Source organism: Chondrus crispus, genomic scaffold, assembly GCF_000350225.1.
Source record: "Chondrus crispus Stackhouse genomic scaffold, scaffold_81, whole genome shotgun sequence".
Taxonomy (NCBI): Eukaryota; Rhodophyta; class Florideophyceae; order Gigartinales; family Gigartinaceae; genus Chondrus; species Chondrus crispus.
In genome coordinates this window covers 26,278-41,084 of record NW_005178735.1, presented here as the reverse complement: position 1 = coordinate 41,084, position 14,807 = coordinate 26,278, and the positions used below count along the sequence as shown (strand labels likewise).

The 14,807-nt window shown below is 52.2% G+C and overlaps 4 protein-coding genes; 2 read left to right on the top strand and 2 right to left on the bottom strand.

Moving 5' to 3' along the window:
* The first annotated feature begins 1,920 nt into the window (after positions 1 to 1,920).
* Positions 1,921 to 2,121, top strand: CHC_T00007690001 (hypothetical protein). The gene has a single exon (XM_005711373.1). It carries the CDS (start codon positions 1,921 to 1,923, stop codon positions 2,119 to 2,121), a length of 201 nt encoding a protein of 66 aa, XP_005711430.1.
* A 6,599-nt stretch (positions 2,122 to 8,720) lies between these two features.
* On the bottom strand, positions 8,721 to 10,726 carry CHC_T00007689001 (hypothetical protein). XM_005711372.1 is given in 2 exon segments: positions 8,721 to 8,977; positions 8,978 to 10,726. The coding sequence occupies 1 exon segment, from the start codon at positions 10,724 to 10,726 to the stop codon at positions 8,978 to 8,980; it is 1,749 nt and encodes a 582-aa protein (XP_005711429.1). The 3' UTR covers positions 8,721 to 8,977.
* Positions 10,727 to 11,702: 976 nt separating this feature from the next.
* On the top strand, positions 11,703 to 12,758 carry CHC_T00007688001 (hypothetical protein). The gene has a single exon (XM_005711371.1). It carries the CDS (start codon positions 11,703 to 11,705, stop codon positions 12,756 to 12,758), a length of 1,056 nt encoding a protein of 351 aa, XP_005711428.1.
* A 300-nt stretch (positions 12,759 to 13,058) lies between these two features.
* On the bottom strand, positions 13,059 to 14,381 carry CHC_T00007687001 (hypothetical protein). Its single transcript, XM_005711370.1, has one exon. The coding sequence runs from the start codon at positions 14,379 to 14,381 to the stop codon at positions 13,059 to 13,061; it is 1,323 nt and encodes a 440-aa protein (XP_005711427.1).
* Between the last annotated feature and the right edge of the window lie 426 nt (positions 14,382 to 14,807).

Below are 14,807 nucleotides of genomic sequence, written 5' to 3'. Positions count from 1 at the left end.
GACAAGAGCTGAGTCAACGTCACTTGCACCTTCAACAGCGTTGAGCCACTTTCGAGGCCCACATCGAGTCATATACTACGATAATGCATGTAACCTGTTCTCGTCCACTATTTTGAGAACCCCCTCGCTACTCCACTGGAGCCGCCTGGCAGTGGAATGCTTTCATTACAAATCGCACAAATGTTGTTCATTTTTCGACCCGGACAGCTACGCAGAGCTCGACAGCCAGCGTATCACAACAGCCGAGTCTTTTAATGCACGAATCGATAGAGTTATTCACCACATGCGTTATCTCAAGGGTCATAATCTCATCCCGTTTCTGAGAATTCGGTTCGCATTTCTCAATCTTGCCGCTGAGTACCAAAGGAAAAATAAGATATCAGACATGGAAGACGTAGACCTGACTACATTCTTTTCTAAAATAGTAACATGCGACTGCTCGGTTCGCGAGTGGCTGGAAGAAGAGAAGGAGGGAAGGTTAGGCCAAACCCCAATGCAAGTCACGTGATAGTCCTCGTAATTTTACCGTAAAGAAGCGGTGCGTGAAAGGAGACAAAGAATTATGCAATATAAATGAAAGTTAGCGCAAAGTTCTTTGGGCAGAATGCTCTTCTCTGAGGCACATGGGCAACGTTCTTGCTGAGTAGGGCGAGAAATGGCGAGACATGTTCCGTGACATTGCCTCAGCTCTCTTCCAATACTCTTGTTTGGCATCTGAGAGCACAGCCCAGCCCGGGAACTCTCATTTGTTAGAAATCGTTTATGAAGGGGACTCTGGCACGCTATCGCTGGGTTGAGGAAGGGGGTTTCGACTACCGGATAATTCCCGAACAGGTGGCTGCGATTCGGAATAGAGTAAACCCTCGTTATAGTGACCCCACGATACAGTGATTCCCTCGCTATAATGCACTTTCGGCCAGAATTGCCCGCCACATATGCCCATATGGGCCAGAATCGAAGGTTTCCCTCCATCGTAGTGTACCCATACTATACAGTGGAACCCTCGGTAGAGTGCACTTTGGAGCCCGGTGAAGCCTCAAGATTTATATAATTTTGGTTACTTTCGGTACGGTTCGTTGTAGGCAGCACTGCGCCTCTCATACAGCCTGTCTGCTGGGCAAAAGAAGGCCGAGTCCATCGTACCGGGTACCTGGCCCCCTCAAGATGGGCTGATTTCGTGGGTGTAAATAGGCTTACAGTGGCTTACACTAAAAGGTACAGTGCACCCTCGTTAATGTGTACTTTGGCCCTCCTCCGCACCCGCCACAAATGGGGTCAGTATAACGAGGGTTTACTCTGTAGAAGATATTCGAGATATCTAGATGCGACAATTCGAAATCATAGTCCATCTTCAGAATACTTTTCAATGTTTTTGGCCAAGCTTGTTAGGGTGAAAACGGGGTACGTCGTCCCGTGTCTTACCCGTGTGTGTTTTTTTTTGTGATTTGTCTCTCTGGTCTCGGCCGTACAGGACGACCGAAAACCACCGCATTTATACTCTTTTTGCGCGCGGTCTACAATTACTAACTTAAACTTCCAATTACTTACACCGGTCCCAACCACGTGTCACACAACCCCCCACTTAGGCGGGGCCACGGGCCCCGGCCACTCAAATTTTGCCTTTGATTTTGATTTTTTTCACCCTCCAGCCTATATCAACACAGACCTGGGGCTCGGACCCCCCTCCCCTTCCTTTGGTATCTGCCGTCGCTCTCCGTTCGCATTTCTCGCTCCATCCCAGCCTCTGTTTAGCTCTTCCGGCCTCCTGCTTCCTGCGCTGCTTAGCTCTCGCCGCTCTTCCGCGTTGCCTCCGTGGTCCTCGTCGTAGCTTAGACCTCCTGTTTCCCGCCAGATCGAGAGGCACGCAGGTGGGGTTTCAGTCCCCGTGTGCCCTCTTTGGCCCCCTCATAGCGTAATACGATGGCGAGGACCAAGCAGACAGCGGCGAAGAGCACTAGAGGTAAGCGTCCGCGGAAGCGGCTCGCTCTGAAAGCTGCTCGCTTCGCCAGCCGCGACCACTTAATGTTCGAGCTCTCATCTCGAGCAGATGTAACCAAGGTTCCAAGACGGGCTCCATGTTCCACATTTGGGTGGCCAGCGGGCATCGCCGTTACGCTGTAACAGAACAAGAGTTCAATAGCCTTCTAGGAGATCATATTACCGCCCTGCTCCACCGCAAGCCAGATGAAGAGGTCTCTCTCGAAGAGATATGGCGTCTTGGTCTCACAGAGTCGTTGTCGGACACAAACCAGTACTGTATTATCGGCGACGGTGAGTGGAATATTGCGTCCATCTATCTCGACGTTGACAACACGTACTATGACGTCGACGCCGCAACCAACCTTCCTCACCGTATTATGCTATACACTCTAGCAATTTCCGGAACCGGGAATAGTACAACTCACAAGATTGTTGACGATCTCTTCCAGTTTGGTGGGAGAGACCGAATTAGTGCCTTCTTAAGTATTGATCGTTTTTGCACCGATCAAAAGGGCAGGAGTCTGAAGATGATCCATGGTCGTTCCAGGGCGGTCAATCCTCGGACTCCGATCTACCGCGTTTCCACACACGGGACCGTGCGGTTCCGAGATAATAGTGACATGTGCATCTCCGCCGCCGTCTGCAACGGTCTCCAACTACTAGGGTCTCCAAACCTTGCCGTCAAGTACTGGGATCTTTTAGTCCGCAACAGCCTCCTCTTTGAGAGGACCGGCTCTCCGTCGCGTCGAATCCGAGATTTCCATGACGCTGGAAAACACCTTAATCAAGATGAAGTCGCTCTCCGCGGGTCGGGTCTTCGTAGTCCATCTCTCGGACTCCTCTTGAGGCTCGACCCGGGTGTCTATGTCGCGACTTTAGAAGGCTTGCCCCACATAATGCACAGCATCTGCGTCTCGACCATACATTCCATTGTACTTGATTGTATGGAGGGATTTCCGCTTCGGCTCTGCGCCGGCGCGGTCAAAGCATGCGTTGGAGCCGACGGGATTTTCGTTGGCGTCTCCGAACTGCGCCAAGTTCTCGTCGTCACCCCTTCCAAGAAGAAACGGAGCGGAATTGGACGCGCAAGCAGCCGCAGAGCGCACAAGAAAGCCGCGATTCGGGGTTCGGGAAGTTCCATTCAGCATTAGAGGTCATTGGTGATTCCCATTGTCTCCATGACCCACTCTCTATCTACTTGTAGCAAACAATCAGCACTTCATATGCATTTCACTATCTTTCAATTCAAAGCGTAAAAATCCCTAGTCATTTGCCTCACTGAAGGTGCAACGGTTGCCTCTTGTAGATGACCAGCCTTCTGGCATGTATCTCCCTTCTCGAGTAGCGTTGATGCAGCGACACTAGAGTGTACCGCGGATGGCGCGCACGAGCAACTCGGCATGGGCCATAGAACTTTGACAAGGCGATAGGCCATTTCTGCATGGGCCCGAGGGCAGCCCCTTTTCCGACGAACACTTCGTCGCCCACATTGAAAGTTGCTTCGCGACCGTCTGTTAATGTGGTTGCAGCTCTGCGCCCGATTATTCTTGTTGCCCGCATCGCCCTGGCTTGCAGGAGTTCCATTTCCCGGTGGCGGATCTCGAAGACTCCGAAGAGAGGCTCTTGGTCTCCAGGCGCCATCCTGGGCAACACCCCATAAAGCAGCTCGAACGGGGACAATCCCACCGCCATCCTCCTGCGACGGTATCCATATAGGACTTGACGTAGAGCATCGTCCCACTCAACAATTGCAGGCGAGGCACCGAGAATCATCTTACGGACTGCTCTCTTCAATGTGCCGACCATCCGCTCTGCCCGTCCGTTTGACATAGGTGCATAGGCGAGCACTGTCTTCCACTTAATCCCGTTTCGTGCCATGAAGGCATTCAGGACCGACGCTGTGAAACAAGTAGCGTTGTCCGAGACAACGACACGTGGTAACCCAAAACAGTGGATTATCTCTTCTTTCACGAACTTCAGCACCTCCTCTGCCGTCGAGGTGACGGTGGCCTTGGCAATTGGCCAGCCAGTCAGGTGCTCCACGGCAATAAGGATGTACCTCCGTCCAGAGGGCGTACGAGGCAATGGTCCCGCAAAATCGATAGAGTATGTATCAAATAACGAAGTCATGGGAAATCGAAGGGTGGTCTTGTACTTCGGAATTGGTGTGGCTTTCTGACACCCGTCACAACCCCGAACGTAGTCGTTCACGTCTCGGTGGACGGCAGGCCACCAATATCGGTCCAAGACGAATCTCTTCGTCGTTTGCAGATCCCAATGGCCTATTTCGTCGTGAAAGGCTCTAACGATCCTTCTGCGAGCCCCTATAGGCGGGATAGCGCGTAATCCATTGTTGGTCCTACGGAACAGTTGTCCATTACAAGCCATGAAACGTTTGGCGCTTCGGCGGTTGAGCCGACGTCGACGAACATCCACTTCCCTCATATCAATACCCCCGAGGTGCCTTGAAATGTCAATAAGATGGGGTTCCCACTCCATTTGCGCCTCTAGAGGATCCGAAACACTGCAGACAAGATCTCCCTCGTCGTCAGAGTCGACTCCATCCTCGCCCTTGGTTTTCAGGGGGGACAGGAAGTCAGCTGCACCGTTCTTTCCTCCCGGGCGGTACTTAATTTCGAATTCGTATTCTGCTAGGAAGTCCATCCACCTTGCCAACCTCCCGTGAATGTCTTTCTTCTTAAAGGCATACTGCAGGGCTTGGTGGTCTGTTATTAGCGAGAACTTTTGTGTTGAAAGCAGGTAAACTCGGAACTTCTTCAAAGCGAAGATCACAGCCAGGGCCTCTCGCTCACAGGCGCAGTACTTCCTCTCGGCTGACGTCATCGTGCGACTTGCGTACTGGATCGGGTGGACTTTCCTGTCCTCTTTTCGTTGGGCCATAACAGCTCCGACGGCGACCGAGGATGCATCAGTCTCCACGACAAAAGGTTGTTCGAAGTCCGGAAACGCCAAGACTGGCGGGGAGGTTAACTTGAGCTTAAGCTTCTCGAATGCCTCCTGCATCTCCGCCGTCCACTTAAAAGTCCGTTTAGTAGACGTGGCCTCATGTAACGGAGCAGAGATCTCGGCGAACTTAGGAATGAAGCGGCAGTAGTATCCCGCCAGACCAAGGAAGCTACGAAGCCCTGTCGCATTGGACGGCTCCTTCTCCCTCTTAATGGCGCTGACCTTTTCGGGGTCCACTTTGACGCCATCTCCGGTGACTATGTGTCCAAGCAGTCGCGTTTGGGACTGTGCGAAGCTGCATTTTGAGATCTTAAGCTTCAGCCCGCTCGTAGCAATCACCTTGCAGACTTCACATAAGTGTGAAGTGTGCTCTTCAACGGACTTCGAGAAGACGACTACGTCGTCTAAGTAAACCCTCCCGAAGCTAAGTCTTTGGAAAAGCTGGTCCATCATTCTTTGGAACGTAGAGGGGGCGTTCATTAACCCGAACGGCATCACCTCGAACTGAAACGTCCCAAAACGGCAGACGAAAGTCGTCTTCTCTTTGCAGTTCTCAGCCATCCGGACTTGCCAATACCCCGAGAACAAGTCAAGCGTTGTGAAGACCGAGCTCCCCTCTAAATCATCGAAGATATCCTCGATCTTTGGCAAGGGCCAACGATCGGCTTTCATTTTGCGATTGAGGGTGCGGTAATCTACACAGAACCTGGGGTTTCCGTCTTTCTTCGATGCGATAACGATAGGAAAGGACCAGGCCGAAATGGAGGGGGTTATTATTCCCGCCTCCAACATCTTACGAAGCTCCTCACGTACCACTTCATTGTGGCGTGGCGGAAGCCTACGTGCAGCGTGGGTAATGGGGCTTGGATCTTCTAGCTCAAACGAGTGAGACACCGGGACATCTGCCGGTCTTAAATCGTCGAGTGACCAAGCTACGATCCCTGAGTTCTGGATAGAATTCACAATGCTCTCCCTGGCCTCGAAAGCCAGGTGGCGCAATTTCTCCCGGAGAAGGGCTACTTGAAGCCGTTCCGGGCCTTCTTCGTCTACTCTGCCATCTCCTTTCGCGTTTTCCGAGTCGGACTTTAGGCCCTCTTTCACTAGATCAGGAAGACCACCCAATTCATCTTCGACTCCATCCAGTAGCTTGGTGAGTCCCAAATCAGGTTCAAATGGTGGCTGGTAAAGAGTCGCCAAGACAAATTCATTGTCGCTTGTCGTAGACGAGCCAGGTACAGCCTCAGAGTCGGAGGTGAAATCCTCACTATCAGTTGAGGCTGCACTCCGTGAAACGTGTTCCACATCCATGTTGAGGCCTAGTCTGGTGGTATTCTCACCTACTGCCATCTGCACATGTTGCTTACCAAGATCGATGCATGCCTGTAGTCCCTCAAGGGTCGGAAGCCCTATGATCAGGTCGAACGGCGATCCTTTCACGACTAGGAAGTCCAACTTCACGATAAGTTCACCGAACGATGTTGGTATCTGATGAAGCGATCCCAGGCAGGGCGCATTAGCACCATCTGCCACCGTGATATGCTTCTCAGTCGTTTGCGGGGAGAGGCAAAGCTTAGACGCCAACTTTGGCGAGATTATGTTCGGTACGGCCCCAGAATCTAACAGGGCTTGAGCTTCCGTCCCATAAACCTTCACAGTTACCAGCCGCAGCCTTCGAGACTTCGTATCGGCGTGACCTGCGAAAGCACGACCACGGACTCTTTGTTTTGCAAACAAGCGGCCTATCTCCTTCTTTGCCACTTACGCATCGCCGCGAACAAGCTGTCCGAAAGTGAGTCCGGAAGATGCGTTTGCAAGCTCCGAAACGACATTATACTTCCTCACATACTCCTGGAGGGATGTTTTCTGGTCAATTTCTTCGCTTTCTTCCTCTGGTGGGACCTCCTTGGCCCCGCCTGAAGTGGCAGAGCCCTCTTTTGCATCTCGAATGGTACAGGCGGGTTCAGAAGCCTGGGAATGGAAACCTCGTCCCGCGTTTTGTGCTGCTTGGGAAGAGGTTCCCCGTCTGCGTTTCTCTTAGTGACGGCCACGACTTCTCCGTCGTTTGCCTCGTCAATATAGGTGACCTGGGCATTCCCTGCACTTTCTGTCGCAGGTGCTGTGGACTGAGTCGTGGCTCCTGCCCTCGGCAGTGCCGTTCTAAGCCTGGTCCAGCACGTCTCCTTTTCATGACCAAGCTTCCTACAATTCGAACAACGAGTGTCTCGGCGCGGATTAGAAGGGCATCGGCTGGCCCCATGCCCCGGTTCCTTGCAGAATGAGCAGGTTCGGACCTGGCCACCTTGATCTGCTGTCTGATTCTTCTTTACCAACAAAGAAAGTTCTGCTAGCCGTTCTGCCAGCACGTCCACTTTCTTTTCAATCTTGTCCGGCTCCTGGCGTGTTTCCGGTCTCCGTAGAATGCGCCTAGGCGCCGGAGGCTGAGTTTGCCTAGCATTGTGTGCAGCTATAAAGGCTTTGCGGCCAGACACGAAGTCCTTAACGGCCTTCTTCAGCTCCCCGTACGAGGTAGGTGCCCTATAAAAGACGAACTGTGACAAGTCGGTGTGCTCCATGACCGCGTTCCGGAGTAGTCCGAACTTGGCTTCGGGGTTGAAAGCTGCTTTATCGAAGCGGCGATCCATCGCGTTTAACGACGCGAGCACGTCGTTGCTGTCCAACCTACTCGCGACTGCGAGCCTGATGTTTTCTTCCAGTTCAGGAACTGACTCGAAACGGTCGAGCAATGCCTCCTTGACGGCTTGGTAGTCGCTGGCCGCCTCGTTCAGTCCACCGTCTTGGCTGTATGTTTCATAGTAGTAGTCGAAAGCCTCCCCTTGCAGGTAGCACAGTAGCTCTCCGGCTTTGTCTTCGTCGGACTTGCCTTTCATTACGACGTTTTCGTAGACAAAGAAGAACTTGGCGACATCCGCCTCGTGCTTACCATCGAACACCAGGGAAGCGGGACCCGCCTGACTGTTGGCGTCGGCCCTCCACAAGAGTACCATGTTAGGGCGAAAACGGGGTACGTCGTCCCGTGTCTTACCCGTGTGTGTTTTTTTGTGATGTGTCTCTCTGGTCTCGGCCGTACAGGACGACCGAAAACCACCGCATTTATACTCTTTTTGCGCGCGGTCTACAATTACTAACTTAAACTTCCAATTACTTACACCGGTCCCAACCACGTGTCACAAAGCTCGTACATTTTAGAGGCGCTGGTCATTGCATTACAGCGTTGCTATTGCTAATGTCGCACTGTGTAACGCGGGTAACGCCGTCCCTGCCCGGCTCTCCCGGTCGGCAAAATAACCTGGGCAAATGAACCTGAGGACCAAACTTCCAAGATCGTCGATCTGAACGAGCATATGGTGGATTTTGGGGGCATCCAGAGAAGGTGTGTATGAGTGCTCCATTGTTTCAGAAATCTCTCATACTACTTGAGAAAAGGTACCTGTAAACAAAGGCTATTCCCCTGGGACCTCCAAACATAGCGACTCAGCAAATCGTTCTGCGGTTGGACTATCTTCCGGAAAAGTGGATGCCTTGGGCCTGTACCTGTGATCATACGTCCTCCGGCTTTTCCACGTGCCCTTTTCGGCAGCACAGCGGTGTGCACCTACATCAGCATGGCTCTACGTGCACAGGTGTACACGTGGTAAGAGTTGTGACATCGCTGAAAGGGGTGCACATTTGGGCATGTGCACTTGGCTCATGAACGGCAGCGTAAGCTCCCTACTGTTGTAAAGCGAACTATTGAGGAGACCCCCCCTGTAGTTGAAAAGAAATAAAATCGCAGATTTTTATGTTTTGATATCGCTTGGTCGGATAGAGACTAGCAAGACACATGCACTATCCATGGATACCTGTACAACACAGTAGTCATCGAAACAGTGGGCATGGCAGTTTTGACAGGTTCGAGTCATCCTCGCCGACAAAAACTAATAAAGACGCAAAAAAGCGGACGAGTCAGTAAGCAAATCGGGGTAGTCAGCAAAATATTTCATCTAGTTAAGTACAGTAGTATTCAAGTCCCTCAGTCATTCTTCTTTTCATTTGAGCCTTTTTCTTCAGCTTCGGCTTCATCACCTGCTTTGGTAGTCTCGATTTCTCCAGTATTGCTGGCGCTGTTGCTTTCTCCATCTACAGAGACTACTTTTTCGTTGCCGTCCTCCTCAAACTGTTGTCCAAACTCGTTAACCCTTTTGCTGTCCACTGGATAAATCCAGCGCTGGTACAGCAATACTAAAAAGACTATATCGTCGCGGAAGCAAGCCAACCTGTGCAGCCACGGCATTTTGATGATAAAAGAGAACAAGTCATCGATGACAGTGTTTAGCGTTTTGTACATCATCGCCTTCATTGGCATGTGCGCAACAGACTTGAGTTTGTAGTTGATGAAAATCTGTGGAAACATCATGATAAAACCGAAGGCATAAACGGCCCCGACGAGTGAGTTGATCACCCACGAGTACCATGACTTGTGCTTATCATAGCGCAAAGAGTAAAGTGCATACAACAGGACTAGAGGGTATAATGCGTAGCCCAGATACTTCATTGCCTGGTCGTCGTATTCCTTCGTCTCCTTTGAGTAGCTTTCCCGGTTCGTCATTTCAAACCAAGGGATAAATCCAAACAGCTTCTTCTTCCCAAAGTTTTCGAATTTTACAGCCTTGCGAAGCTTCCAGATTGCGATCACTAGCCCAACACCGTTCCCCACAGTAATCATCCAGGATGTCTCATTATCCCATAGATATAAGAACACGATTGCTTCCATGACAATCTTCCAAATCATACTTCTCACGGACACACCTTCCATGCTCTTGATGTTCCTCCAGTGAGAAATATCGTTCTTGAACGCCAGCACCTCTAGTACTGAGTGTGCCATCGACACCATCATTGTAGTCCCGAGCAAGACGGGATTCGTCTCCAGAAACATCCGCTTTAGCTCGTCGGGCTCGTCCGGCCTCATGGCGCCAAAGTCAATCTGCTTCTGCCAGATGGAATCAAACTGCCTGAACATAGTCCACTTCAACATGCCGATCGGGGAGAAGGACACTTCGATGGTGACTTCCTTGACAGATTCGTTCATAGCATGCAAAGATTCACGAATCATCCAAAACTCATTGATATGCATGGGGGGATAGTAGAGCTTTTTCTCCTCGTTGACCCGAAACTTCTTCGCCGCTGCTGTCGGGAGCTGACCGAGAATGAGAGGACGACCACCCATGACCAAATGAATTGGCATTGTGGGTTTCCATACCTGATCGAAGCGGTAGGTGACATCGGCGTCGCCCCCATCGCCACTGTCGTCCCCTTCACCCTTTGCTGGATCCACACTCGCTTGTTTTCCGTTTTCATTACTTTCACCTCCTAAAAGGTTTTTCTTATTCTTATTCAAATCGACTTGGACCCATTTCACAAATTCATACCTCGCATGTAGCACACTCTCCGCAACCTCCATCTCGCTAACCGCCTCCGTGTCCCATACCCCTTGCTTTGTCACAAACACATGGGCGTACCAGGTGCCATTTGCCTGACGGACGCTCTCCGGGACGCGCATAGATATATTCTTAGCTAGATAGTTTTCCTTGGCATCGCTGTACCGCACACGATCAACATCCCAAACCAGGCCTTGAGGGCCCCTTTCGAGAGCCCCAGCAAACGAGAGTTCCGGATCCTCCGTAGCGTAGACACGGAGCGAGAGCGGAATGTTGAAAGGCCATGCGTCTGCAAGTTTATACGAGTAGTAGGGCGGGGGGTTGGCTTCGGCGATGCCGAGCATGGCAGCGAGCGAGTTGGCGGGTGGGGCCGCGGGGGTGCTTGGGGTTGAAGTGACGGTGGTTGGGGAGGAGGGGGCGGAGCGAGGCTTGACGTAGTAGTGGTACAGAAGGTACATCAGGACACAGCGGACTAAGAGCTGACGCATGGCGCCTTTCATATCAGTGCGCTGCTCCGGCTCGGCGGTGGCGGTGGTGCCATCAGCGGCGGCTGTCGCGGCGGGCCGTCCGGCGGGGGGAGCCGTGCGGCGGCGGCGGATGGTGGCGTCGCGCGGCATAATGGGTAGGATGGTGGGAGCAGGGGAGACGCCGGCGAGGAGGGGCACTGTGGCAGATCGCGGGAGGGAAAGGGAGAGCGTTTTGATGTGACTGGTGCGTCGAGGGGCAGCGGGCGAAGTGGTGACGGATGTTGACGTGAGATGGTGAAGCGAGATTGGCTGCGCCTGTCCGATGGCAGGAGGAGGCCGTTGTGCATTGGACTGTGTTTTTTTGGTTAAAATTGGTTTCATCCATCTCTCACGTGCAGCATCTCGGGGCGACCGCACTGAACAGCATCGCAGAGGGAGAAGTACCGTACAAGACAGACGGCAGGCTTGCGTATATTGCAAGAACGACAGACGACAGATGTACCACTGGGGAGAGGGAACGGTGCGGCGGTACAGGAGAGGCGGGGTTTTTATTCCTTGTTTCGTAGAACCGCGACGTACGCTTTTCTGCAGAAGAGCTTTGATCCGGTGCGACCGAGCTAGAAAGCGCTAGAGTGAATAAGCCATATTGGTTTTGATGCCAAGACAGTGAAAAAAACCATACGGCTTCAGATACTGTATTGTCGCCGCAATCATCGCTGTACTTGTACCTTGTTAAACAACGGAGCCGGGAAGAAGGGTCCAGCCTTGTTTGAGCCGCGACGTGTACACGCACTGCCGTTCTCATCCCCAAAGCCCATGCAATTTCAATTTCGGTGATTTTGGAAACACAGAAATGACCAGCCAAAATTTACCCTGCTGCTGCATTCCACCGTCCGCCATTTCCCTCGGCCAGAGCAGTGCTCTCCGACCCGAATCCGCGCCGAGTGACCGTCTCACCGACTCATTTCTATTGCTTCCGCCAACCCTCTCCGCGATGGGCGCCCAGAACGCATCAGTCACACCGCGCGATGCGCCCGCACCTGCTTTTCACGTCCACCCGAATGGCACTGGCATCGATATAAGCGGCTGGCATATCAGCTCCGCCCAGCTCCCGATTGCCACCACCGCCGTCGAGGATCGTCTGGCCGACGACTTGGGAATCAAGCTCCCTGCCATGCTCTTCGACCGTAGCACTCTGCGACTAGAACACGTTTCCCCGCCATCCGCACAAGGCCAAGCAGAACGATCGTTTCAGCTAGTCTTCAGTGCCGTGGACGCCCTTCGAATGGTGGGAGAGGCCGATCCAAACATCAAGGTCAAGGCTGCTGTCAAGTGGGGTGAGAAGACCGACAGAGACGATGTCGAAATCACTACCATTGACAAAGCCAGTGATTGGACCTTTTCTACTAGGTATCCGGGCACTGTCACTGCCTCGCAGAATCCTATAGATCAACTGAGTCCAAGTTGGGAGCCCATGTCGCAACATCTTCACATTTCACCAGGTCCCGGGCAAAATTTGCAGTCCGCATTGGTACCGATTGATTACGAGGTCCTGAGGAACACCGAGCTTCCCATTCTATTTTCGTCCGAGGTCATTTTGTTTGAGGATGAGCTTGATGATAACGGCGTCGCTTCGTACAAGGTCCGAATCAGAGTTATGCCCAGTTGCTTCTTCATACTCGCACGGTTCTTCCTGCGTGTTGATGGCGTCCTTGTTCGCATCTTCGACACAAGGTATTTTCACCGCTTCGGTACTGCCGCAATTGTCCGAGAATCAGTGATTAGGGAGGGAAATCTTGCTTCAAGCCTCAAAGATACGCCTTCATCCATACTGAAAGACCCTGATATGGCTTCGCAAACGGTCCCAGCCATGAGCACTATCTTGGAAAACATTCATCTGCCGAGATAGTATGTGCACACCAGCAAAGAATGCCAACCGACTCATGAATTTTCAGTCTGTCTTTTATCCTGCGTGTCCAAAATAGGCACTTCCATTCACTCTAACTCCGCTACACAAACTATGTACCACTTGCGGTCAACCACAGCACGCAGAAGACAGATCAATTTTCTACTCAGTCAAGGCCTGCATGTCGGCATTGACACAGACACGCCTCGTTTCCAGTGCTCGTTTGATATAGACAACCAAGAACTATACAATCACTTCTTGCCGACGTAGCACTCCATCCCATACCAGATCGGCAATCCGGGGTCATTGGACAAGGTCATCGCACAGCGCTCGAATTGTTTCGTCACTTCCCGAGACATCAGATGCATCAATGATAGCCAGCGACGCAGATGTGGCAAACGCCGTCACTCCCTCCGTCCTGGCCGTTGCGGATGACGAACTAGGAGGCTGATGGTGCCCGCTTCCACCCTGGCTCGATTGCTTCCCACCAGCCTGTGCGATGTGAGAACCTGGCGTACCAGTGGGCAATCCTCCCCATGCCCGGAGCACTCGCGCAGCTCTTGGATGCTCACATCCGCTGGCCCGCAACATCGACCCACATCGAGACATCAGCAATAAAAGCCACAGACCAAAAGATCTCCATGCAGGGACCTCCTCTGCCGTGGCCGCTTCCTCCAAAATCCCCACTGCGAAGCCTGTTAGTTCACCCATTGCCTCTTCTACTTCCTCGTTCTGGCTCTCCTGAGCAGAAACAGCAGCAGGGTCGTTGAGATCTACTCCATCATTCGTGTCGTTGATGCAAAGCGAAGGACCGAGTATCATCGCTGCCACAGACACTACAACCACAGAAATCATCAAGGCTCCCGATTCCGATTTGATCTCTGCTTTCACCTGCGGAATTGCATCTCGGACAATTCGTTTCAGGCGTTCTTTTCCTCCCCACAGCGTCTTCCAGTCATCACCCGGGGCAGACTTGGATGCCCGCTCACTTAGGAAGCGTACGATAGCCTGACATGCGATCGCTTTGTTCCGAAATTCGTCTTTTCGAAGTGTGTTTTCAGACTGCGAACCTGTCGCTGCCCGCTCCAAAGCCACTAATAAAGGATAGTCTCCTTGTGGTCCTTCTCTTTGGCTCAACATGCCGCGCACCGCTTCCGCAATTTCACTTCCAAAAAAGAGCAGAGTTTCGTATGCCGCCGAAATTGCTTTTGACAGCGGCTCGCCAGGTCCCGGAACTTCGTTGGTAAAACTCTCGAAAGGCGTGATACCCACGCAGAGCCCCTTCTTCAATCTAGGAATGAGTTTACTCAATTCCGGCGCTTCTTCATAAGCGCTTCGAGATGGAAAAGTCTCCTCAATGATACCCAGACTGTCCTTTGGACGCGTTTCAAGTTTGGCAATCGCAGCATCGAGTTGCGGCCATATGGATGGCATTCTTCGAGCACACGCCCGGACTAGTGCAACGACTCTATCATGACTGAGGACGCTAGCCAGCTGCGGGGCGAAGGACGGTGTGTTCGCAGCACACGTAATGATCGTAGTGAAAGCGCCAAGAAAGTCCCTGATTTCGGATGTGAGGTTATCGTCGGTGGGAGAAAAGCGATAATGCGGAATAATCTGGGCCATAAGACCTGCAAAAGACTGCAAGACACGGGTAGAAATGTCTGGGGTGGCCGCAATCCACTTGAGCCATGTTGCAATAACCGCTCGTTGAGAAACAATCCCCGTGATCAAAGAATTACTGAGATAACTCATCAACCTGGTTGAAACAGCGTCGCCCTTGACTAATCGGGCACACAAGGTGTCCAGCAAAGCACCTTCCGAGGGTTCTGGGAGCTGCCATAGTAGAGTCAGCTCGTCGCTAGCGTCCTTCGCAATATCCTTGGTCGGTGATGCGTTCGGCGTAGAACTTTCCTCTACAATGCTCTGCAATTGGGCCTGATTTCGCCGAACAGGAAGACGCTGCTTGACGGCGGCGACAAAGTCTGCAGGGTTGCGATTGGAGCACCAGAATTCGCACACGACGGCATCAGCGATAGGGGTTAGGCGTCT

Bases quoted from the DNA above. Each gene is read 5' to 3' on its own strand.
- CHC_T00007688001 (XM_005711371.1), top strand. From the start codon at position 11,703: ATGACCAGCCAAAATTTACCCTGCTGCTGCATTCCACCGTCCGCCATT.
- CHC_T00007689001 (XM_005711372.1), bottom strand. From the start codon at position 10,726: ATGCTCGGCATCGCCGAAGCCAACCCCCCGCCCTACTACTCGTATAAA.
- CHC_T00007687001 (XM_005711370.1), bottom strand. From the start codon at position 14,381: ATGGCCCAGATTATTCCGCATTATCGCTTTTCTCCCACCGACGATAAC.
- CHC_T00007690001 (XM_005711373.1), top strand. From the start codon at position 1,921: ATGGCGAGGACCAAGCAGACAGCGGCGAAGAGCACTAGAGGTAAGCGT.